This window comes from Falco cherrug, chromosome 5, assembly GCF_023634085.1.
Source record: "Falco cherrug isolate bFalChe1 chromosome 5, bFalChe1.pri, whole genome shotgun sequence".
In the NCBI taxonomy this organism is placed as follows: Eukaryota; Metazoa; Chordata; class Aves; order Falconiformes; family Falconidae; genus Falco; species Falco cherrug.
In genome coordinates this window covers 30,849,483-30,873,600 of record NC_073701.1, presented here as the reverse complement: position 1 = coordinate 30,873,600, position 24,118 = coordinate 30,849,483, and the positions used below count along the sequence as shown (strand labels likewise).

The window sequence follows — 24,118 nt, the reverse complement described above, 5'->3', positions numbered from 1 at the left end:
CAAAGTTGTATTTCTTCTTGCCTTGTCTGTTTTCTAAATGTTGACCATCTTCTTCTTGCCTTGTTCCCAAAATTTATCATGATGGGTTTGCAGTAATATGTATCAGAATCACATACTGCAGAAATGAAGTGACAATGTAACGTAGATGATAACATAGGAACTTTGAAGAAATCGTTATCTGAAGAAAGCGTATCTGGTCTCCACAAGTAACCAAGTCTGGGAAGTCCGTAGGGTATCGGGCTTTTGGCAATCACAATTGTAATGTCAGCCAAGAACTCTGCCTCGGTGGGAAGGATAAAGCATGCAGCTATCCACTGATGAACTCTTTGAAACCCAGGGTTGATTGTTTTTCTTTCAGTTTGCTGTGGTTTTGCCTGTGAAAATAAGGTGGGTGTCATTCTCTGTAAAAAAAAGAATGCTCAGAGTACTATTTAGCTTGAAACCCTTCAGATTTGTACAGGCTTAGTGCTTTAGAGATGTATAGGGAGAAATGGCTGAGTAACTTCTAGACGTGACAATGGGTTACGTGGATGTCCTCAGTGTAAGAACAGGCTGTGTTTGATGTTTACCGTAGTGGGGAAAGAGTATGTTCCTTTTCTTGTAAAGAAAGTTTCTGAGCATGTTAGGCATTCAGTATGTGGAGCTGTAACCTCTCCGCTGTGGAAGTGGTCTGGACTTTGTCCTTCTATGCATAATCCCTCTCCTTTTTTTTTTTTTTTTTTTTACAAGTTATTAACAGGTATGATTCAAGTTCTCAGACTGCCAGGGTCTACAGCTATCAGTGGCAAGTCTTTCACAAGCAGATGGGGCCTCTGAACAGCAGCAGGACTTCTGTGGGTTTCATGGTACTCTTTGTATTACTCATTGTATATCCAGCTTATGTTTTGAGCTTGTTTTGTTCACAGATGTAAGCAGGTGTATGTAGCATCGCTGAAGGGCACGCTGGCTGGAGAAGTACCCACCTGCTGCTGCTGTGGCTGTTGTTGAAGCCCCCCGGGCCCTGCGGAGGCGCGGCGGCCGGCCCTAGCGCTCATCCCGCGGGCGGTGGCGCGGCGCTACCTGCCGGGCCGGGCCGGGCCCGCCTCCCGCCTCCCGCCTCTCGCCTCGGCGCGGCCCCGGGGCGGGGCCCGAGGAAGTGACTTCAGCCGGCGGCGGCGGTGGGGCTGAGCGGCGGAGCGGAGCATGGCAGCGGCGGCGGCGCGGTCCCTGCTGGCGGCGGGGCGGGCGGGCGGGCGGCGGTGCCGGGCTCTGCCCGCTGCGGGGGCCGCTCCCTACTGCACTGTGGCGCCGCAGCAGCAGCCGCCGCCCGACATGAAGAGCTACCTATGGTCGCGCTACAGGGAGGCCAAGAGAGTCACCAAGGGTGAGCGGCGGGCCGGGGCGCGGGGCCCGCGGGCGGCAGCCGCACGGCTCCCCCGCCGCGCCAGCCCTGCCGCTGCCGGCCGGAGCGCAGCCGGCCTCGGGGCGCGCCGGGGCGGCTCGGGGGGAGGCACGGCCGGCCCGGGGGGCGCCGCTGCTGCAGCGTGAAGGGCTCGGGGGGTCGCGCCAGCCGCGGCGCGCTTCCCCCCGCCCCTCGCGGGTCGCCGTGGGGAGCAGCCGTGGGCCCGTCCCGCCGCCGTCCGCGCCTGGAGTCGGCGCGGCTCAGGTGTCAGCGTGGTGGCCCTTGTGCGGTCGCCAGTGCGCTGCCAGTGTCAGGCCGGGAGCGCGGGTAAGACCCGGCAACTCGGTAGGTCCTGAGGGCCGGACACCCGCCGGACACCTGCCGGCGCCTGGCCCCGGCCTGGGGAAGGGGCGAGACCCCCGCGCCCGCCCGCCCGCGGCCCTTGGGGGCGCCCCGAGGGAGGGGCAGCCTGGCCTGCCGCGCAGCCTGGGCCGGGGGCTGCTGTCGGGGGGTCGCGTGTGGAGAAAAGCAGTAAAAAAGAAATCGGGAAGTCGGTCGTCTGTCTGAGGGGCTTTCTGCGGTGTGCTCCTCTTCCAGAAAGTTAACACACCAAAGTTTTGGGTGACTTTTTTCGTTTTGCCCATGTGAGGCATTGAGGCCAGCATGTGTGTAGACTCGGGAAGGCCTTGTCCCCCGGCCCAGCTGGGCACAGTTACCGCCAGTGCTTGCTCAAAGCTTGCTTGCTTCTGCCCTTGCTCTGGTGGGAAGAGCATCACCAGGGTGCTTGAATATGTGATCTTTGTAGAGAGCCAAAAGAGGAAGAGGCGGCGTGCGCTCCACAGCATCGAGTGGGAAAGGGGAGAGCTTGTCCGGCAGTGGCAGTGGATAATCATGTTTTAGTCTTGCATGTTTTGCCCCTAAGGAAAGAGCCTTGAGCACGATCTGGGGCTTCGCTCAAGTGCAGACGCAGCATTTGCAAACATAAAATAGTGGCAGCATTTCATAAGTGAAATAAAGAAGCAGTGTTAGAGATTTTGGAAGAATGCTATGGACTTTGGAGGATGGGATAAGGAATAGGAAGGAGATGGTAAAAGTCTTTTTATTTTGATTTTTTTTTTTCCGTTTTTGCAATTAACTTTTCCTTATTCTAAACCACACCCAAGTAATACTTCAGAGCTGAGATTAGAAAGTATAATAATGTTAAGAGAAAACAAGTCAGTTGGTGGGTGTGCGCTGGCAAAAGATGAGGCAAGTGCTTCTAGAATAATTCAGATTTATTACAGCCTAAGTCACCCAATGGCTTCAAGTATGTGACATTTCACTTAGTTACAGTGTTAAGGTGACAAAGCTGTCCTGATTTTTGACCCAAGGTTTATAGGACTTGGGATGCTGTCTGCCAGCCAGAATGTCTAATAGCTACAAAGCCTTCATACTGTCTGTTTTCAGACAGGCGCTAGTCAAGGTTTTTTTTTTAATATGAAATATCTTTATATCTATATATAGTTCTATAAATATATTTTATTTTTAAAACAAATGTTGACTCACCAGGCTGCAGAATTGACATTTGAGAAAATACTTTTAACTATACAACAAATATGGCTGTTGTAATGTGATTTTGGAAGTTCACTCAAAACTGTGGTTATGACTTCGTTAATTAAATGATTTGTGGCTTTTTTTATAGAGTAAGAGTATCTGCTTTAATAGCAGTGTGTCAGGTTGCATCTGATTATTTTGTTACCTCAACCGAGCATAACTTTTGTCTCCTTTATTACTGTAAGCAGTAACTGGAGATAGTAGGAGCTAATGTTTTCATTCAGGCTTACTTTGTTAAATTGACTGAAATGAAAGATAGAGCTTTTCATGTCAGTTTAAGCATGGGCAACTTCTGGCATCTTTTTTGGTGAGAGACATGCTGGTCTTTAATTGAAGCTTGGAATTAAGCTAGTGAAATTGCTGTTCTTTCTCTTAAAAGACTTAGGTATCTGCATCTGATAAAATTGAATAGTTTCAGATTGCTGCCTGTTACTGGGTATCTGTATAAGTTTCTTACTGTATCTGCCCATTAACTGTGTGGCAGTCCAAGGCAGTGCTCTTACAAAAGAAATGTTATTTCCCTTTCTGCAAGCTGGCGAGGGTTTTCAAAATGGAGCACTGTCTTTCAAACAAATCTGGAGTCCCCATGCCTATGTGCCTTGTTGAGATGGTTTCTTGTTTGAGATAGGTTTGACCAATTGCTTCTGCACTTACATGTAGAAAGTAACCAAACAAAGCGTATTCCCTTTAAACTCATCCTTCCAAGCACAGATTTAAGGTGAAAGCTCCCCCTTTTTCCACTAGTAGGGAAGGCTGGATTATAAAGATAGTATATGGGAAGGGAAGAAAGGAAAACATGATCATTATTATGCTTCCAGGAGGGTAACATTTAGCCTTCTAATGTTGCTCTTTTGAGTTTTGTAAACAAGAAACACAAACATGCTTAATACCAGAGTTGTGTTGATTCTAAAGTTACTTACTATGGTATGGCACTATGTAAGTGGTCTGAACTTCTCAGTATACTTGAAAAAAATAATAATATTGAGAAACATAGCCTTAAAAATGGAAGTGATTTACACACACTAGGTGCATGTATGTAGAGAATAATCAGAATATTTTTGGCTTCCAGATTTGCTAGAAGTTTAATAAGCATAGCAATGTGTTTGTAACTGTTGTTTGGGAAGTATGGCAATCACATAAAGTTTACTTGAGTTGAAATCGAGTAATGTGGTAACCTTGAAATGGTGAAGCAAAAGAAATTAAAGCAACGTCAAATTCAAAGAGTGTTGGGTTCTGCTTCTGGGGCAGAAGCTGGAACAAATAATGGGAGGAGAAGACAAGGCTCCTAGAATAATAGTGATAATATCCTCCTCCAACTCCAAAGTTCACTTTCAAAAGCAGTGATACATGTGTTAATGGAGTTAGCAAAAAAAATTACGCATGTTGAGTCTGGGGTTCTCTGATGAGCAAGATGCCGGTATGCATCTGCTCTCCTACTTGAACTGTACAGAAAAAGGTGTGCTTCAAATAAAAACTATGGGTCACCAAGACAAGTTAGGGACAGCATTTTCAATAGCATTGTATTGTTAAGGATAAGCTGGTTAGTGTGAATTAGTTTGATATTTTCCATCTTCATTTATCTATATTTAGAGATTGGTAATGGTTTTCTATGTATTTATTTAAATAAAACTACAAGACTGGTATAATTTTTTTTTCCCCTCTCCCCTGTTCCCAGAGTTGGTTCCTACGATTATGAGTAACATGCTGAATCCGGATGCTATTTTTTCAAATAATGAAATGAGCCTGTCAGACATTGAAATTTATGGTTTTGATTATGACTACACATTGGTCTTTTATTCTAAACATCTGCACACACTGATCTTCAATGCTGCTCGAGATCTTCTTATTAATGAGCATCGGGTAAGTAAAATTAATGGAATAAAAATAAACTTAGGAATAAAGATTATAATAATTTCTGACTGAGAGGGACATAACTCATCTCATGCCTTCGTCCTAGCTTGGCTCCCTTTTATAACAGCTATTTATGAGCCACAGAAGTCCTGCTTTGTTCTCGGCTGTAGTTTTGAGCAGAGCAGAATGTGACAACGGTTATGGAATAGAGTTTATTTTGGTAGTTTATGGAATAGGGTTTAATTTGGTAGTGGTGTGTTTCTCTTATTTTTTTTCCTGTCAATTATTGGAGTCACCCTAATACATAGGAAGCTTAAAAGTTATCGTTACTTTTTTTGCACATTATTGCTGTGAGTGCAGTGAGGAATTTGCATATGAAATATTTTTAGCCTGACTTCTTAGGAGGTCTGTGATTGCACTGTGTGCTTGCGAGGTGTTCTGTATTTACCTGGCATTTCAGTGGAGTTAGCTGAAGGGGCAGCATGTGCAGTAATGCTGTCACTGACACAAGTAAGTGTCCGCTAAGAGGGAGCACTGCCCGGTTGCCTTGCTACCTGTTTGCGCTGGTGACCAGTTGACATCCAAGCAGCTTGGAGCTGGTGGTGCAGTTTGGGGATGGGAGAAGTTACCGTGTCAGGAAGTGTGTGGGGGGGGAGATGGGTGACTTGGGAAGCTGAAGGTATTGCAGGGAAAAAGACTGAAGAAAACATGGACTGAAAGAGACAAAGTTTGTTGAACTGTAGGAGTTGCAGGAAAAGACAAAAAGTCCACAGAGTAACTTAATAAAACTGCTGTTGTGTTTTATAGAACCTAAATCTGAATGGGTGGTGTTACTCTACTTTCGTGTTTGAATCTAAAGGTTAAGAGCTATATATAAACGTCTATAAATATCCCTGGAAGACCAAACAAAACTTCATGGGTGCCTGAGCATACACAACTTGATCCCCCTAAGATACTGGCATGTCTTGGTAGCAATTTTTGTAGGATGGGTAAATACACTTTATTAAAGCTACGTAGTTCTTGCAAAAAACAATGTTACTGTAACAGTCAAGTTTAATTCTTGTAGACGAAAATTCACAGTGCTCCTTTACTGTTTGAATGAATTCAGGTAGTAATAACTTTCCAGTTTGTCTTGACAAATTTTTTGACTTCTAATAAATGAAGCTGAAATTACTTTGAGACAGCTTATTGAAATATATCATCCCCTTGTGAAATGTATTGAGGGACAACAGTTTTTATTAATGTTGTCTCTCTAGCTCTTTATACTGTTAATATTTTTCTTGTCTTTAACATTACGAAAACCTTCTAGGCATTATGATTGTCACAGTTAACCTAAAAGATGGCCAGTTTTGGTCATGGCAGTGTAAGGTAATTCATCAGAAATTTGCAAAATGCAGTGTAGGAAGCAAGGAATTTTGAAGTGTGTCCAAGAGAATAAACATCAATTTAATGCTAATCTTGGAGGTGACAGCAGGTGTTGAATGTAAATCCTTACTCTTGGGTTTATTTCTTTCCTGATTTATGGGCCTTGTGCCACCTTATCTGGACTGCTGTTTCAGTCCAGATATATGTATCCCTACCAAAAGCGGGGTAAGCAAACAATGCAAATGTGTTTGTGTTTTGTTTCGTTTGGCTTGTAAGGAAGCTCTGGTTTGTGTGCCAAGGTAGGCTCAGTCTGTTTCTCATATGAACTGGCTATGTGTGCAAAAAGACAGCCTTTTAGTAGAATAAATTAAAGTAGGAAAGTCAAGCATGCAAAAATGAAAAATTCAGAAATAAATTTTCTTGTTCATGTTTGATGTGGCTGTTTTGGGGCCTGTGAGCTACATTGTTGTTTTCAGCTGATCACATTCTATATCCTCCCTTGATGTTTTCCGCTGTTGCTTTTGCTTCATGTTCCCTGGCCAAATCTACACATCTTCCCAATCTGTGTGTAGGCTTTTTGTGCTGTTACTCAAATCAGTAGCCTCTGCCATGTTTTCTGGAGTTGGTAGTAGAGATGTTAGTTCAAAAATTAGGAGAAAGAACTGTTTAACTGTAGATGCCTGTGCTCGGCACAAGCACCATCAACAACAGTTGCATGGCAAGCCCTCTTCAGCATAGGTAAAAACTGTGGAGAAATTGTGATTTATTTTTTGTAAAAGTATCTAGAGCCTCTGTTGAAGCTGTGTATTCTACTTTTTCTCCCTGAAAGCTTGGAAATTAGCCGTATATGTATGGAGCCTGTCGTAGGGAGAGGTGGAGAATGTGCCTGAGATGCATTTGTCAAGTTCTAAGACTGCTGTAGCCTGTGGGAGGGAAATGAAGGATTACTTTTCAGTTGCTTAACCAAATAAATGATGGTTTTCTTAGGCCTTGTCAGAAATGACTGAATCATCTCAGCTTTCGAAAACAAATGAACAAAACCCTTAGCCCAAGGCATGTAGTTAGTGTGTATTTTTTTTTCATGGCTAACCTGTGCTTAAAGCAGGGCGAAATTACAGTCGACTGACAATGGGCTTGTACTTAAAACCGTTAGAAAACTCGAATACCTGTGCTACCTATAAGGAACCTGAGGAAAGAGTACAACACGGACATGCAAGTCATGTGATCTCTAAACAAGGAGGGTTAACAGCTGCTGTCCAGGGTAAATATAGTTGGGTCACTGTGGTGTTTTCCTGAAGTGACCCACCCTGATGGCGTTTAATGCCTGACTTGCTTTCAGGATCTGGTCTTTGTGATACACTGTGCCTTGGGGAAAGTCCCTATTAGGGGAGCCTGGCTTCTCCAGGTAACATTAGCCATTGTGAATTCTCTTCTTACCTCTCCATCTCTGTTTATTTGCAGTCCACTGTATCTTTAAACATCTCTGGGGTGTACATTCCAGACTTGGCGATCTAAGGAGTATGATCCGCACCAAGGAAGCCAAACAGATAGCTGTGCTTTTATTTCTTGAAAATGCCAAAGATTTTTTTTTTTTCCCCTCCTGTTGGTGATGATGTATTGCTTTTTCTTTCAATAAAAGTGAGCAGTAAAGTTGAGGTATCTGTGTAATTTAGGGCATGTTCTTGGGTTTCTCGCTGAAAGGTTGAATTGAAAACTATGTTGGTATAGTCTATTTCATGGAGAGACTTCACAATGCAAGGTAATTCAGCTGTTAAATTTTAGGAAGTTAGTAAAATTTAGTTTTCAAAGGTGCATAAATGAAAATAACCTTTTGACAAGAGGCTAATGTTCAAAGTTGATCATCACACCTGGATGTCCAACTGTGCTTGACTTAGGCTTAAAACCTTGGATTTTGGGAAAATGTTTGACTTGTCTTGCGCTGTACATATGTTCCTGCTAGTGAAAATGGGAAGTATAGAAAACTTAGGCTTTTAAAATTCTGCAGAAACAGCTTTTTTGGTTTTTTTATGGATTTAAAATCAAATCATTGCTCTTTTTTCTTAGTATCCTGCAGAAATAAGAAAATATGATTATGATCCCAATTTTGCAATCAGAGGACTTCATTATGATGTGCACCGGGTATGTATAAATAAATTTGTGCTAAGCTATGTGGTGCTGAGAACCGAGCCAAAGAAATTAAATGGGGTTTTTAAGTCTTCCAGGTTTTCAGTCTGCATTGATGTGTTGGGATTTTGTTTCATGTTTTTTGTAGCAAGCTGGATTTCTTTTTTTCTTTTTCTTTTTTTTTTTTTTTAAATAGCTAGTGCTTTGGGCATTTTGTTTGCATGGTGGGTGTGGGAAGGCAGCTAAGGAGTGCAACAGAAGAAACCTAAGTGGGTATGTGCTAATAGGAAAAGTTATTTCTTTGTGACTTAACATTGTCCACACCTGAGCTTCCTTGGTGATTTGGCAAGGCCTAGGTAAAAACCATTGATAAAAGTATTCTGGAACTGATGAAGGAAGTTGAAGTGAAGATGCTTAGGCATTGTAGAGATAGAAAGGTTATAGATAAAATTTGTCAGATAGTTGATGTGATAAAACCTGATATTTTTTTTCTCCCCTGCAAGGCGTTATTAATGAAGATTGATGCTTTTCATTATATTCAGCTGGGAACAGTTTACAGGTGGGTAAAATTTATTTCCTATTTATAATGAAAATGTATACTTTTGTTCTTTGAATCTCTTAGTTGCATTTACTAGTGCACGTTAGGTTTGTATCAGGAACAGTACCCTGACAAGCACAGACATGAATGAACATTGCAGTCCTATTGGAAGGGGGTTTTCTTTGCACGTGTGTGTACGCAGACATGCACGCATTTACTGACTGATACAGTACAGCTGATTCCCCAGTTCAGAGCTGGGGAAGTTGGCAAACTGGTTAGTCACATAGTGCTGACTCACTTTGTTTCCGGCTATTAAATTGTGCCGAAAGACATCTAAAAATACGCTGATGACTTCTCTGCTGTTGCTTTCTATGTAAATAATTGTCACAGAGTGCCTGTTAGCATGACTGTGGTATGGTTGTAGACAGTTGAGAGGTCTTGCTGTGTTGGCAAAGCGCTTTTAAGTTTGGGCGCATCAAACACATCAAACTTGCAGAATGCAGCACAACTGCTTTGTGTCTGCACAGCCTGACGCTTTTGAGTTTACTGAATTGATGTAAAATTGCCAGTCTCTGTGCTGTGTTTTGTTACGCGATACAGACTTACTGTATGTGATCTTTGACAGGAGAGTTTTTAGTATGGCTCAGTTTGCTGATACAAAGCAGTACCCAATTGACTGACATGAGCACCACACTTGGTACCAGATTTTAATTTAAAGAAGCCTGAGCACCTTTTTTAATGTCATTGGACAAAAAGTTTTCATTTGGGGCCAAAAGACAACACAACCTCGTTTTTAGACAAGTGATTTACTATGTGGGACTGTATGTGGTAGTATGAAATGATGATCATGTGCTCATTATCTCTTTCTGTTTGCCAGTTGGGCAAGTAAGAAGATGATTCAGCCGTAGTGGTTGACTTGCTCTTTTATGAGTTAGTTTGAAATGCCCCCTGGGAGAGGGGAGAGGAAGGGAAGGAAAATGAAAGAGGAAACAAGATGGTATGGTCCAGCATTAGGCTCATACTGTCACCATAGTGGCTGTCAAAACTGCCGAAACGGTGTGTTCTGTATGTGTCATCAGAGTCTGGATGAGGCTTTATGCCATTTACTTTTGTGTTTTATACATGCTGATGTAGAATAATTATGATGTGTTTCAACTGACAAAACCTGTTCCTTTTTTTTTTTCAAAGGAATTGTTTATGCAGGGCTCAGAGGGAGTCAGAGGACTCAGTGTACTGATTGTAAGATCCATTAAAAAAGGCTGTCATGTTTTACATTTTTTACTGCAAACAGCACTAGTTTGCTACATTAAAGGTTAGGTGAAGTAATCAAAGCTACAATTATCAGTAGAGGTATATAATAGAAATACTAAGATTGGTATGAATGGAAATGTGTGTGTGAGAGCACCAGAAGAAATGCCGATAGAAAGGACAAAAGGATGGCATGTGTTGGTGGTGTCTGGAAGTCATGGCATCTGCATGCTGTTTCTCCAGACACCCATATGGGGATGGGTGAGGGCAGAACATGATGACCAGACAAGGAAACTCTAGAGAGATGTTGAGATTTGTTGAAGAGCTGGTGGTGTTCTCTGGTCACCCAGTGTAATTCTGGACAGATTGCTAGGCCACACATCTTGGTAGTTTTGAGTGTGTGTGAGGGTGAGAGTCAAAGCTACCTTTTCACTCAATACTTTCTCTTAATTTTGTTTAAAGTAACATTACCTTTCTCGTCTGTACCAACACTGAGCTTTGCCATCAGTTGCTACATATCTGTGTTCTTAATTTTAAACTTCTCTGCGTTCTGCATGTGTGTAGGTCAGTTGTAGAGCTGAAGGTAGCAGGACTGGCCTAAGCGTGCAGCCTCGTTTGCAGTGGGAGGTTTAAGCCATTCTGGTGTCCCTCTGACAATGCATGTCTCCAAGGGCAGCAGTAGGAGCATTGCTGTAGTTGAACTGTGATGCTCTCAGTGATGGCTGTCCGTGCTGCCAGTGGGATAAAATAGACTTTGTAGTAACACAGCTGGACTGTGAACTGTGTCAAGACTATGAGTCTCTTGGTAAAACTGATCTACAGCTTTGCCTACACAGTCATCTCTCCTCTCTGGATTTCACGTATGTCTGTTCTCTCTTGATTTGTGCTTAAGTAGCTCTTGATCCAAAAGCATTTTCTTCAGCAGTGTTCAAATACCACTTGGCGTAGCCCTCTGCAGGCTAGGTCTCGGTTCTGATCGTATTACTTGATAGATGTTTAACATTTTGGTTGCATTTCTTTGTGCTTACTGTTGTGGAGTGGGTGACACTGAACTCTCTCTGTTACAAAACTGAAGTATTACCTGCCCTGTTTGTGCACAATACTAATTCGAATGCCAGAGTTCTACCAGTAATAGCATAAGGCTATGTACAAGTTGATGTACCATTGAGAATTGTAGTAAAGGATATAGTTAATGTGGGACTCTGCTACCGTAGCAGCCCTGAGGAAACTCATGTGTCATGCCCTTCTACTGGAAAGCCTGGTGTGGATGATAAACACTGAAAGTATTAGGCTTATTAATTAATCAATTATTTTTTTTAATGGCTCACAACACTTCTGGATAAGATAAAGAAAGGGAGGCACTGAAATAACGGTCTCATAAGGCTGTAAAGCACCATAAATAGGCTTGGAAAAAAGGGACCAGATAAAAGGTTTTCATTTGTGTTCTTTAATCTTAAGCAAAATCTCAACACTTCTGTGTCCTCTGGTGAGGATGTCTGCATGCTTGGGGTTTTTTAGATAATTTAGTGCAAGATGCTTGATACTGCAAACATTCAAAACCAAACCAAAACAAAGCTTTTAATCTCTTTCACAGTTGTTAAAGAAACTGGAGAGTTAATGTCTCCTTCTTCCCCATTTGTTGTTACATTTCAATATTTTAATTACTTGTCAACAGATCCTTCAAGTAATCTGAAATTTTGGGAGACTGAACTGTTGATACAGTTTAAGAGAAGTTCTTATTTAGTTAAAGGTTGTATATGTTTTTCTTTCACTTGAATCTTCAAGGTCATGCTGCAGAATAATCTGGTTTAAACACTATCACATCATCAGTGCTGTATGAAACAAAGGCAGGGTAAGGTATTACTTTGAGTTAAGAAACTGGAAGCTCTAACTACTTCTTACAAACCCTTGAGGCATAGTTTCAATGGAGACTAATTACCTCTTTTCCCGTAAGAAAGTAAAAAGGACTTAAAATTGGAATGTGTTCTGTGTGCGTCAGCCTGTTAAAGTATTACTTGTTCTGTAGGAAAAGATGCTATTTTAACTTACAGGCTAAAGTGTTCCTGTGACATTATCAGTGTTTTAATAAGCTTCAGATATAAGTGTTAATCTATCAGACTTTCATTCAATAATTACTTGAAAATTCTAATTTGACATTTGAACTAAAGCTGATGTGGTTTTCCAGAGGCCTTAGTGTTGTCCCAGATGAAGAAGTCATTGCAATGTATGATGGTTCCCATGTCCCTTTAGAACAAATGAGTGACTTCTATGGAAAGGTAAAACCATACAAACTGCTGTTTAAAAATGGTATTTTTCTGGGGGGGTGGGGTGGGTGTTGGGGTAGGGTGTTTGCATTTTGTTCTTATTCTTACTAGCAATTGTATTTTCTCAATACATGATTCACTTGTGGTGCTAGATGTGAAGTTTGCTCTCTAAAGTGGCAAATATCTTGTCTTTCTCCTGCTTGCTTTAGTTTCTTCTTTCACTGTTCCCTTGCCCAGTCATACAGAGAGAAACAGAAAATAGAAAAATCAAGTGACTTGCTCAGTGTTGCACAGCAAGTCTGATTAAAGGCTGGGAAATGAACCGTATCTGGTGCCTTACCCTGGCCGACGTACTACTTCCCAGTGGTCTAATGGCTTAGCTGAGGTAGTAGCAAGTAAATATATGGAGGCAACGCTTGCGTACAGGCTGGCAGAGGGGTAGAAGACTTGAAAAAAGATGAATGATAAAAGATTTATCTTTTAAGTTTAGGATTTTGTTTTGTGGGGAAAGTTGGTCTTCTTGCTGGCAGATTCCTTCCTTTTTTCCCAAATAAAGAATGGTGCTGTCTTTTTAGTAAGACCAAGTCTATTTTACCTCTTTTACTTACAGAAGTTAAGTCCGTGTTGACATGAAAGGCCTTTCTGTGTGCTGTGGAGCATTTTGTTCTTTTCGCACTTGTTCTTATTTTAAAGAGCTGAATTGGAATTCTCAAATCTGGTCTCTGCAGCAGTTCCGAATATTGCCCTGGCATTCCCTGTGAGGTGCCTTAGTCTCTGTAGGCCTGTACTTTCTTTGATCTTGGAAGAGTCAGTGACAGGACAAGAGGCCATGGGTGCAAACTGAAACAGGAGGTTTTCTCTGAACATCAGGAAATGCTTCCTTTTACTGTGAGGGTGACCAGGCACTGGCACAGTTTGGTTGCCCAGGGAGGTGGTGGAGTCTCCATCCTTGGAGATTCAGAAGCCATCTAGACAAGGTCCTGGGCAACTGGCTTTAAGTGGCCAAGCTTGAGCAGGGGGGGTTGGACAAGATGACCTCCAGAGGTCCCTTGCAACCTCAACTATTCTGTGTTTCTGTGATTGTGAGCAGCATGCTGTCTTGAGCTGGTTGCTTTACTTCTCTTCTTCTTGAAGTATTTGGTTTGTATTTGTTGTCATATAATGACATTCTCTACTTTTTGTGGAAACTATAATTACAGCTTCTGCAGACTAGAAATCTTTTCCTCTGTTACTCCATTAGTAAATTGTTACAACTTTTTATTATCTGTTTTCAAGGAGCTTAATTGTTTTGCAGTCCTAATCAGTATTCCACTTGTTATTTGTTCTGGGTTGTTTAAATAAAACCTTCACCCCCATCACAGTACTCAATGCCTCCTAATTACAGAATTACAGACTTCCAGTGAAGGCCTCTAAGTCCTTCTCTTGCCTTACAGCTGAGTGCTGTCTATTAGGTGTTTGTGAATTAAAATACTGCTCTTAAGAGTAATGAGTCATAATTAATTCTTAAAATCTGACATTTTTGTTGGAGTTATTTTATTGAAAGTCTGTTAGCTCAAAAAGAGTCTAAAGCAGTGTGAACAGTGATGGCAAAAGCTGAATATTTGCAGCTAAGCTGAAGTGTTCATACTGAATGAATGAAAGTGTTATAATCTGAGAAATGCCTGACCTTTTTTTTTCTTTCTTATTTTCTTCCCACTCATGTAGAGCTCACAAGGAAATACAATGAAGCAATTCATGGATATATTTTCCTTGCCAGAAATGACGCTCCTTTCTTGTGTGAATGAATATTTTCTGAAAAACAACATAGACTATGAGCCTGTTCATCTGTACAAAGATGTCAAGGTACTAGCTTTGAAGATTTAGGTAAATCTCTACGTTTGTATGTCTTCTGTCTAGGAACTTCAGGAAGCTTCAGCCTGCTGTGTCAGCTCCAGCAAAATACCTGAACTTCAGGTTTTGTATGGAGTAATTATTGCTATATAACCATAAAAACAAGTAAAATGAAGGTAGACCTTGGAAATGTAGAATAATTAGAAAGTTGTTTTAAATCTGATGATATAGGGCTGTTGTTCTTTTTGTAGGTTTGAGGGATAGATAGGAGGAAAGTGAAGAAGCTCTTGAATGTTGATAAAGCTTCTTTTGATTGTTATTAAATATATACTTTTCTGTAAGAGGCTATAGGGAATTCCAGTTTGGAGCTTTCAGTTGTACTGCCTCTCTGTCTTTGCTAGCATATGATCATTTGCTGTCTCTTGCTTTTGGCATATCTATTTTGCCTGTTTCCCTCTCTTCATCCTCCAAAACAATCTAGTAATAATGACTAGTATAATTTAACCCTCTTGACTCCTCAGGATATAATCTGCAGAGGACATAATATTGTCATGGTTATTTAAGGGTAGTAGAGGTCATGCCCACATTGATGGTATTTGTCTTCACAGGCTTTCCATCCAGAACCTTTCCTGGCCATTGCTGACACGTATTAAACTTGTGTTGTTGTTCAGCATATGTGGTGCACCTGAATATTGAATTTCTTGCTTTCCTGAGTAGATCAGGTGGTTTTAAGAAACTTTTTTTTGATCTCTAGAATAATTTTCCCTTCTGCCTATGGTTACATAGAGTCAGAAGGCTAGTTCTTGTGTTTTCTGCTGAAGTGTTTGTAGAAAATTCTGTACTGCTCGGAAGTCCTATAGTGACTTTTTTTTTTTTAGGACATATCCCATGTAAGTACCAAAATGGTAGGACTGTTGTCCTAAACAAAGCTGGTGCAGAGCTGGCTCAAGAGAGATACCAAATGCCTTCAGAGCACCTTACAGAGTACTTTGCTTAAGCATCTAGGTTCTTTCGTTTGTTCATAATTTTCTTTTTTAAATAACCAAGGCATTTGAGAGTGATCATAATCTAAAATCTGACTTGAAGCTTTTTTTTTTTTTTTTTTTAAGAGGAAAGGAATGTGTTCTGCTCCAAAGGTCATTGGAAATCTGTGAGGACTCTGCTTCTGTAGAGGGCTTTCACCCCACTTCACCCTTTTGAGTGCCCTTTCACAGTTATGTAAACCAGCTCCTGTGCTATAGGGTTTTATACTTCCCAAAAGTATGAAGTTAGTTTCTTGGAGGACAGGCTTGCTCTTTTTCTAGTGGTGACATGTATGTATAATGAACTTTGTGTGGCATTTCTGTAAAGTTGAAAGTGTAATTCAGAGAAAAGAATTGTTTTAAACAAAAAATTACTACTGCTGTGCAGTGAGCATGGTCTTTATACTTGAAAAGATTTTTTAGTTTTTCAGTGCTCTGTTGCTTTCCTAACAGGATTCAATCAGGGATGTCCACATCAAAGGAATAATGTACAGAGCAATTGAAGCAGATATTGGTAAGTACTACTGAGATCATCTATCAAAGGTCTTTTCACTGATGGTATAATAATAATCTTTCTGGCTTCCTTATTTAAGATTACAAATTACAAATTCTAAAAGCATCAAAGAGTTATTTCCGCTTGTCTGAGGTGCCTTTGCCAAGTATAACCTCATGTTCTGAATCCTTGGTTGAATGCAGAAAAAATTCTCGTGGAAACCTCTTTTGATTAATACTGTTTTCCCCAATCCTCACAGAGAAATATATCTGCTATGCTGAACAAACTCGTGCGGTGTTAGCAAAGCTGGCTGATCATGGCAAGAAGATGTTTCTCATCACAAACAGTCCCAGCAGCTTTGTGTAAGTGAACAGTAGTTTACTTTTCAGCTATACATTTTTAAAGGATACAGCACTTCTTATTATGCTTCACTGTTCTGGCCTTTTTAGGGACAAAGGCATGAAGTTCATAGTCGGCAAGGACTGGAGGGATCTCTTTGATGTAGTCATTGTACAGGCTGAGAAGCCAAACTTCTTCAATGATAAACGAAGGTGGGTACTTAGTAAAGAATGATTCTAGCAGCTTATTCCATATAAGGCTATAGTGTGTGTTATGAAATATTTTAATTCAGATGCAGTGTAAAATGAAATTGTATTTGGTGAAATCCTGTTTAAGGTCATCAGGGAATGCAGCAACGCCCAATTCTGAGTCCAAATATTTACCATTTCTCACCTAAGAAAGTTTCAGTAGCTATTACAGGTCTGCTGGATTGAGTTAGGATCACAAAAGCTGTTTTTAATATCTTGGCTTGTAAGTTGAAGTGTGTTCCTTTCCTAATAAACCTGAGAATTTTTGGTGTGATGCTTTTCAGCTTCAGCCCCTTACCTGGAAATATCTTTAATTACTTCTGTGTTTTTTGATTTTTTTTTTTTTTTTTTATTAGTCACATATGCTATTTAAAGGGTAGAGTGGCTGATGGACAGGAATATTTGGAGTTGTTTAATTAAATACACACATTTGTCATGTGTATGCACTGCTCTTATACTTGAAAAAGACCTATTTCTTTTTGTGTGCTTATGATTTACAAGTGAGATAGAGGGAGGTGGGATTCCACTCCCCCCCACCCCCCATTTTTTATTTAATTTTAAAAAGAACTTTGTGGTACATCTTGCCCTCAGTCCTTTTCAGTATTAAAATTTTCATCTCCTCCTAAAAAGTGACAGAATTTCTACAGCAATGTAACGATTGTATATAATTCTATTCTAGACCGTTTCGGAAGGTGAATGAAAGGGGAGTGTTGCTTTGGGACAAAATTCACAAGCTGCAGAAAGGTCAGATTTACAAACAGGTATGCTTTCAATAAACTCTTTCTGTTCAAATTTAATACCATTTCCCAGAATGCCAAGCTTCTTTAGATACTATAAAGGCTTCTAAAAAGTAGGTATGTTCTTTTTGCAAAGAGAGTTACTTTAATGACTAATGACAAAATGGTACAAATTCACTGTTGGTGTTGTATGTCTCCGGTTTACTTGCCTCTTGAACTGATACTACTGCTGAAATTGCCTGTAAAATTTGGGATTCATAATATATATACAACTGTGGGCAATATTCTTGACATTAAAATATTTTTAGGGGTGTACTAAATGCCTTTCATGACTCTGAAGGTGCAAGTTGCATGCTGCTACAATATATGTGTCATTGTTTCCACAGGGTAACTTGTATGAATTTCTGAAGCTTACTGGCTGGAGGGGCTCAAGGGTTCTCTACTTTGGTGATCACATTTACAGTGACTTGGCAGTAAGTAGTTTACTTTCACAAAATGGGATAAGGCGAGGCTTTTTGTTAGTTTTTCTCTCTTCCTCCCCAGTTATTCAGTGTAACACACTTTCATTTGAGATTTCCGAATACAACGAAATTTGAGTTGGTAGTTCAATTATATTGCTTCTCTTGCAGCGAAGAAAACGGGTGCTGTAAAAGGCCGACCATATTTTCCACATGACTTGCAGCATTTAACTTGTTTACAAACTGTGCTCAGGAATGTGTGAGTTTGTATCCCTGATCCAGATACTGATTGTGTCAGATGTAACAGGGAGTAAACACAGATATCCAAACATACAGGATATGACTAATCTGGATGATACTTACTACCAAGTGTAATAAGAGCTGAAGGAACTTCTGTTTTGAATGCAGGAGGCAATCTTCCTGTCACTGATGGTAAACTAACTTTCTTCCCGGAGATCTTGCTATGGTTTATAGCCCCACTGTCCAGGCATTTTCTTACTAACTTACAAAAAAATGTACTGTTAACTGTTACTCTCTAGAGTAAGTGAGCACCACCTAACTCCTCTATAGTCAATTGCTTATGAATACCTGAATGTGGCCTTCCATTGCCAGTCTGTGGTAATGTGTTTCAGCAGCAGCAGATATTAATGTTTCTGCCCCAGTCTGCTTTTAAGAAGAAAACCAAGTTTGGGTGCTTCAGAAGGCTGAGGGCCAAAGGAAGGAGGAAACAGCTCTGTTCTCTGGTGCAACGGAGGAGAGAGCAGAGGTGGCAGCTACCTCATCCTGTACTTGTCAGGAGGAGCTTGAATAGCTGAGGGTCCTGATAGGACTGTTCTGTTGGCTGAGTGTATGGGTAAATACTATGAGCCCAACGCTTGGTTTCCTCCAGATACTTCTGACGGCAGCAGAGGTCTCCTCTACAAGAGGAGTTTCCTACTATTTGTTTTAAACCTAATTAGTGTTTATTTGGAAGTGCTTACGTGTTCTTTCTCTCTCTCTTTAAAAATGTGGGATTTGAAGCTTATTCTGAAACTAAATTCTGTTGCCTGTTGGCATAGTTAAGTCCCGCTGTTTAATAATTCTGCTTATACGTAAGAACAGTTAAATCAGTGCCCCATTGGAATAAACAATGGTCAGATTCTTCAGTTCTTTTAAGTAGTTATTTTTAAGACTAATACTTGCATTTTGTAATTCTTGGTAAATAGGATTTGACCCTGAAGCATGGCTGGCGTACTGGTGCAATTATTCCAGAGTTACGGTCAGAGATTAAAATCATGAACACAGAGAAGTACATTCAAACCATGACCTGGCTGCAAACCTTGACAGGATTACTGGAACACATGCAGGTTTGTTCTCTGTGTGTGTAATCAGCTCTGTATACCAGGAGGGATTCAGCCAAGTTTCTAAATGCTAGAGATTGACATTGCGAGTGCTTTCTGTGTCATTAAGGTTCACAGGTTTGACTGTAGGTAAATGAATGCAATTATTTGTATGGCTAGTTAACAAGTTTTCTCAAAATCTTGTCCCCTTCCTCCACTGGGTCAGCCTGGATTGATTCCTGCTTCCAGCTGTTTAAAATGCGTGTGGATGACTTCTGTATACTGTTCTCTGAAGCATTGCTCTTGTCCTGTTAGCTGACAAGTGTTTATTAAGGGAAAGGCTCATTTATGAAGGCATCCTTAGTTAAGCTGTTATCCATACTTTACATTCCAGGTTCACCGTGATCCTGATTCACAGATGATCTTAGAAGAATGGAAGAAGGAAAGAAAGGAAATGAGGTAAGACATAGGAGATGAAGAATTTACAAGAAGTTTCATGATATCCAGGTGTTCTACGTGATGTCTTCCACAGGTTTCTTCAGAATTTCTCTCCATCCATGATTTATATTCCCTGGTAGTTACAGACCTTGTAAAATTAACTGTGTAAAGCAATATTCTACCTGTCTCTTCTGCAGCTCTTCTCCCCTCTGACCCTTTGTGCATATGAACCTCTTCTCCGTGTTCCCCTTCTCTGGAACAGCTGTTAGTTTTCTGCATGAAAGGCTAACATCATATCAAATAAGTTTTTCCTTCTCATCTCATTTCTCCTGTCCCTCTGTGTTCAGCTTTCACTGTTGCTATTGATTCCACAGCTTTACTTCTGCATGATTTAAAAATGTGTTTCTGTATCAAGGCTTAGGTCACTTAATTGGTTTTTAGATGATTTCTTCAGATTACAGAAATACATTTTAGAATATGCAGAAACCAAGCTTTGCAGTAGACTGGATTTAGCAGTGGACTCATCACAAAGATGGGTATAGAGGCTAAAACTCCTAAAAATCTACTATTGTGAAAGAGCAGTCACTAAATGCAGGGTGTGTGAAGCCCACAGTTGGCCAGGCCAGCAATGATACCATCAGGCTTCCCTACAAACATGGAAGTAAATGAAATGGGAACGATACTCGGTGGTGACTAATAATAGAAGTTAGTTCCAAGATGTGTGTGAGCTTTTTGTGTACGTTAAGCCAAATCTTTGTGTATTTTTTTTTAAAGTCTTTTATCTTTGGGATAAGTGGATGCCATTAGGATTTAGATGAAGACGAAAGTCTTCTGCAGTGTCTAGAAAGGAAAGCTTGAGATGTCATGTTTCTGAAGTCAGAAGCAGCTTATCACTGGTTTTAGTGGGAGAAATGTGAAACTCTTCTGTTCACCACTGTTATTGCTAGATCTGGGCTACATATGTGCAAGACATGCAAAAATTTCTTATGTGGTGTATTTTAAGTGTTTTGAAGTGCAATGGCAAGGGAATAATACATGGAATGTTACAGGAACTGCATGCTTCAGGTTCTGGTTGCTAGCTGGTAATGTGTGCAGGTATGTTCACTTCATTCTCTTTTGTTTTCTTTTTTTGGGGGACAGGGAGATGAATAGGAACTTCTTCAATGCACAGTTTGGAAGCTTATTTAGAACTGATGAGAATCCAACTTATTTCCTAAGACGTCTCTCTAGATTTGCGGATATCTACATGGCATCATTGAGTTGCCTCTTGAACTATGAGCCTGATTACACGTTTTACCCAAGAAGGACTCCTTTGCAGCATGAACTTCCTGGCTGGTCAGACCAGCTGTGCACTGGTACATTCAGAATACCTTTCCTACAAGAGACAGTTCAGATCAAGTAAACACTTCATGGCTTCTCTCTTGAATGGGCAAATTATATATATATATATATAAAAAAATATTTTTTTTTTAGAATGTACATGTATTTTATTTGTCACTTAAATCTGTTATCTTGATCTGGATATAATTCATACTTGTTCTTATAAGCATTGTACCTATTTTCTCCTCTTGTGCTCAGAGATGTGAAAACTCCTCTTACACACTTCTCTTACACAGAAGAAATGATGGATTGCCAAAATAGTAGTGGGCTGAGATGGAGGGCATATTTGAGGGGAAGGACTGGTGGTGTTCTGGGGTGGTTGTTTTTGTTTGTTCATTGGAAATTTCAGTCTGCAGCCCTGTGGTTTCCCAAGGAATACCTGTACGTTCTGTTCTGGCAGCGTTTGCCACTCCAGCTGGAAACTGTGATGGATCTTGGCACTGAAAGGCTTAAATCCAGTGTTAGTAAATCAGTGATACGCAGTTAGTAGCCAGTTTACAGTGAGACTGAGGGGGATGATGTATGCATTTTAGCTTTCCTTGCTGCCACAGCTAGAGCCTTACCTGTAACTGAACTAATCGCTGTAGTAGTGTTGTGGCTTTGCTGCATTGCAGTGATTACAGTACTAGCAGCTCAGGCTGATGGACTTTTTCTCATGTCTCTGCAGTCTCTGGTCTTGCAACATCTGCTTGGCTCTAAGTGGGCTTGAGCCCAAAACTGAAAGTGACAGTAACTCGGGCTGCTTCAGCTTCCTTTTGTTAACTTCCAGGCACATTTCTTTTTAAGTTTCAAAACACTTCAAATATCCACTCTCTAATAATAAACCCATTTCAAGAGGTCTTGCATTTTGCATTTCAAAGTGGAGACATATCTGTCAGGCTTTAGATTGATCCTAAATGCTGCTTTTAAAAATTTAAAGTGTCTTACAGTGGTATGAAGCGTGGTTTTGCTGTTCCCTAGGAGAGAATGTATTTCATATAGCCTTCAGTAATGGACTTTTACAGTCAAAATAAACACGCACAATGGGCAAATGAGTGAGAAGAAAAATTAAGAAATGACATCTGAAAACCAGAGTTTCCTGATGACATTTTTTTAGCTCAAGCCTCGAAAGCCAAATTGGGGGTGGTAGGCAGTTTGCATCCAGCAGTGCAGATTAGAAGTGTTATTGAATTACTGACATTGCATGATATAATGGTAATGCATTATATGGTGATATAATGGTAATGCATGAACGCAAACTCTGGGTAGCCTATATGTTCCAAAGATTTGAGCTGAAAAATGTCTGTTTTGCACAAGGAAAACATCTATTGATGTGTTTTCTCAAACAGGCACTTTATAGAACTGCTGTATAGTTGTTTTTAAATAAGGATGCTTTCCTTTCTCTGCATCCAAAGGAAATGTGTTTTGTTTCTTTGTTTGTTTTAACTGGTGCTTCCTACCCCAGCCATTTTAGAAGACATAATATGATTAATATTTTTCAAATTTTAGTTAAAGACTCTGTTTTTAAAAGCATATAATTCACAATTATATAGCATTTGGTATTCTTCATTTTGTGATATCAATTATATCACTTGCTTCCTACCATGATTGTCAGGTAAACAAACTTCTGGTGACTGAAGGGGTGTGTGTGTTTTTGTTTTTTTTTTTTTTAATCTAGTATGTGCAAATACCTATATTGAATTTCATATGCAGCATCCTGCTATTTTTAAAAGCATGTTTGCAAAGTAAAGAATGTATTCTAATCTAGCCTGCGTAATTTCGTAAGTAGTTTTCCTGTATGCTTGAACTCAGTCTGAAGTCCTTAGAGGTGGTTGATATATTTATGTTTATGTTCTTGTGTTCCTGTTTCAAACCTCACATACAACACCCCTGAAGTGTGTGTGTGTATTTAAACAGGTGAATGTACTTGAAATAAGTTCATCTGACAGCCCAGCTGTTTTGCTGGAAGTAAAAGATAATGTTTTGCAGGAATTTAATTCGGCTTTATCAGGAGACATTTTGTGGGGGTATATGTGAGAAATATGTAACATAACTTGATAATGAATTGTGGGGATGGAAATATTCTTGATTTGCCTTCAGTTCTTTATCCAAGTGCTCAGCTAGAACTGAACTTGGTGTTACATGTCTGTAACACCTCTCACGCTCCAGAGATTTCAATGCACTGTTTAAAAAATAAACAAAACAAACCCCAAACCACTGCACATTTTCCATCTTACTGCCAGCAAATAATATTGTTACTTGGTTCTGCGTTACTGAATTTGATAATGTTTTGTTGGTTATAGCTCTGTGATGTTTGTTCTTTTAAGGCTGGCTAGGAGTCAGTTTGTTTACCTAATTTTCCTGTGTTAAGCAGGAACAGTTTAATTGGGTTGGATGATGTTACCCACATAATATACATTTTGTTTCAAGCTGATTTTTCTCCTTGCCCTCTTTCTCTTAACTTAAAAATCAAACTTCTGTACAAAGCTATGTTACAACAGCCAGCTGAAGTAAAATCTTGTTTATATTGCGTGAATTATTGAAATAAACGACATTGCATGAAAAAAAATTATGGGAGGGTTATGTTCCTTTAAAACAAGCCAACTATATAATATATGAATTTTAAGTGAGAATTTTTAAGTGTATTACTTATTTTTCAGTTCTAGAATGCTGCTCTTTAAAGTCTAAAAATGCCTTGCATTTTTGTAATGATTTCACCTTGGCGCTCTTTGCATTACTTATTTTAACCTTGTTATGTTACTGACTTCAAAAAGATTTTTGAGCACGTTTAAAGAACAGTGTCCCTTTATATTCATTTTGGGATTGTAGTTCATTTGAACACCAAGAAGAGATTTTCATTCTGTTTTATGAAAAACATGAAGGAGAATAGTCTGTCAGTAAAAGAAGAGTTTAATGAACTGTGGAACTTATTTTGTGATAAAAATATTTAACAATTATTACAGAAATAAATGCTTGGACTTTATCTTCAGGTCCCCGTGAGCCTTAATATTTTGGGTGATTGGGAAGAAAGAAGAACATGCCTGCTTAGATGTACCTGTAAGATTACAGGTAAATGTGAGCAGGCATGTGTAGGGGGGCAAGGGAGGGAGTTAGGGAAATTACTTCAGTCTGTCTAGGCATACTTACACATCAGACTTCCTTGGTTGTGCTTGATGGCTGTGTGAACAGCCCTGGATTTGCCTGCATACCTTGTGATGGGGATGCTCTTGGAGGCAGCGTAATGCTTTCCTGGACCGACACGTTCCCTCCTGCCCCCATGCCTGGTAAACACCAGAAAGCGCATCGCAGAGGAATGTTACTGCAGCCAGTGTGGTTTGTATAGTGTTCTCACAATTTGATATGATATTAAATGTTTTGAGGGAAGGAAACGACAGCAAATTAAACTCGTTTGTTTCACTTACAGCATGGTGAAAATTGCAGCTGTTAACTGCTTTGCATCTGTTGAAAGGCGATGTTAATGTGCTTGGTAAAATACAGTATGTGAACAAGC

The 24,118-nt window shown here is 40.2% G+C and overlaps 1 protein-coding gene across 1 annotated transcript; it reads left to right on the top strand.

Annotated features, from left to right (window-relative positions):
- Window positions 1–1,147: 1,147 nt before the first annotated feature.
- NT5DC3 (5'-nucleotidase domain containing 3) lies at window positions 1,148–23,590 on the top strand. The gene is made up of 14 exons (XM_055710593.1): window positions 1,148–1,363; window positions 4,650–4,834; window positions 8,255–8,329; window positions 8,818–8,873; window positions 12,286–12,376; window positions 14,069–14,206; window positions 15,670–15,730; window positions 15,969–16,071; window positions 16,159–16,260; window positions 16,976–17,057; window positions 17,420–17,506; window positions 18,697–18,837; window positions 19,205–19,269; window positions 20,389–23,590. Exons 1-14 carry the CDS (start codon window positions 1,183–1,185, stop codon window positions 20,648–20,650), a joined length of 1,629 nt encoding a protein of 542 aa, XP_055566568.1. The 5' UTR covers window positions 1,148–1,182; the 3' UTR covers window positions 20,651–23,590.
- The last annotated feature ends 528 nt before the right edge of the window (window positions 23,591–24,118 follow it).

Coding starts and splice junctions, on each gene's coding strand:
- NT5DC3 (XM_055710593.1), top strand. CDS start 1,183: ATGGCAGCGGCGGCGGCGCGGTCCCTGCTGGCGGCGGGGCGGGCGGGC. Junction 8,874..12,285: donor CAGCTGGGAACAGTTTACAG/GTGGGTAAAATT, acceptor GTGGTTTTCCAG/AGGCCTTAGTGTTGTCCCAG. Junction 17,058..17,419: donor AAGGTCAGATTTACAAACAG/GTATGCTTTCAA, acceptor TTGTTTCCACAG/GGTAACTTGTATGAATTTCT.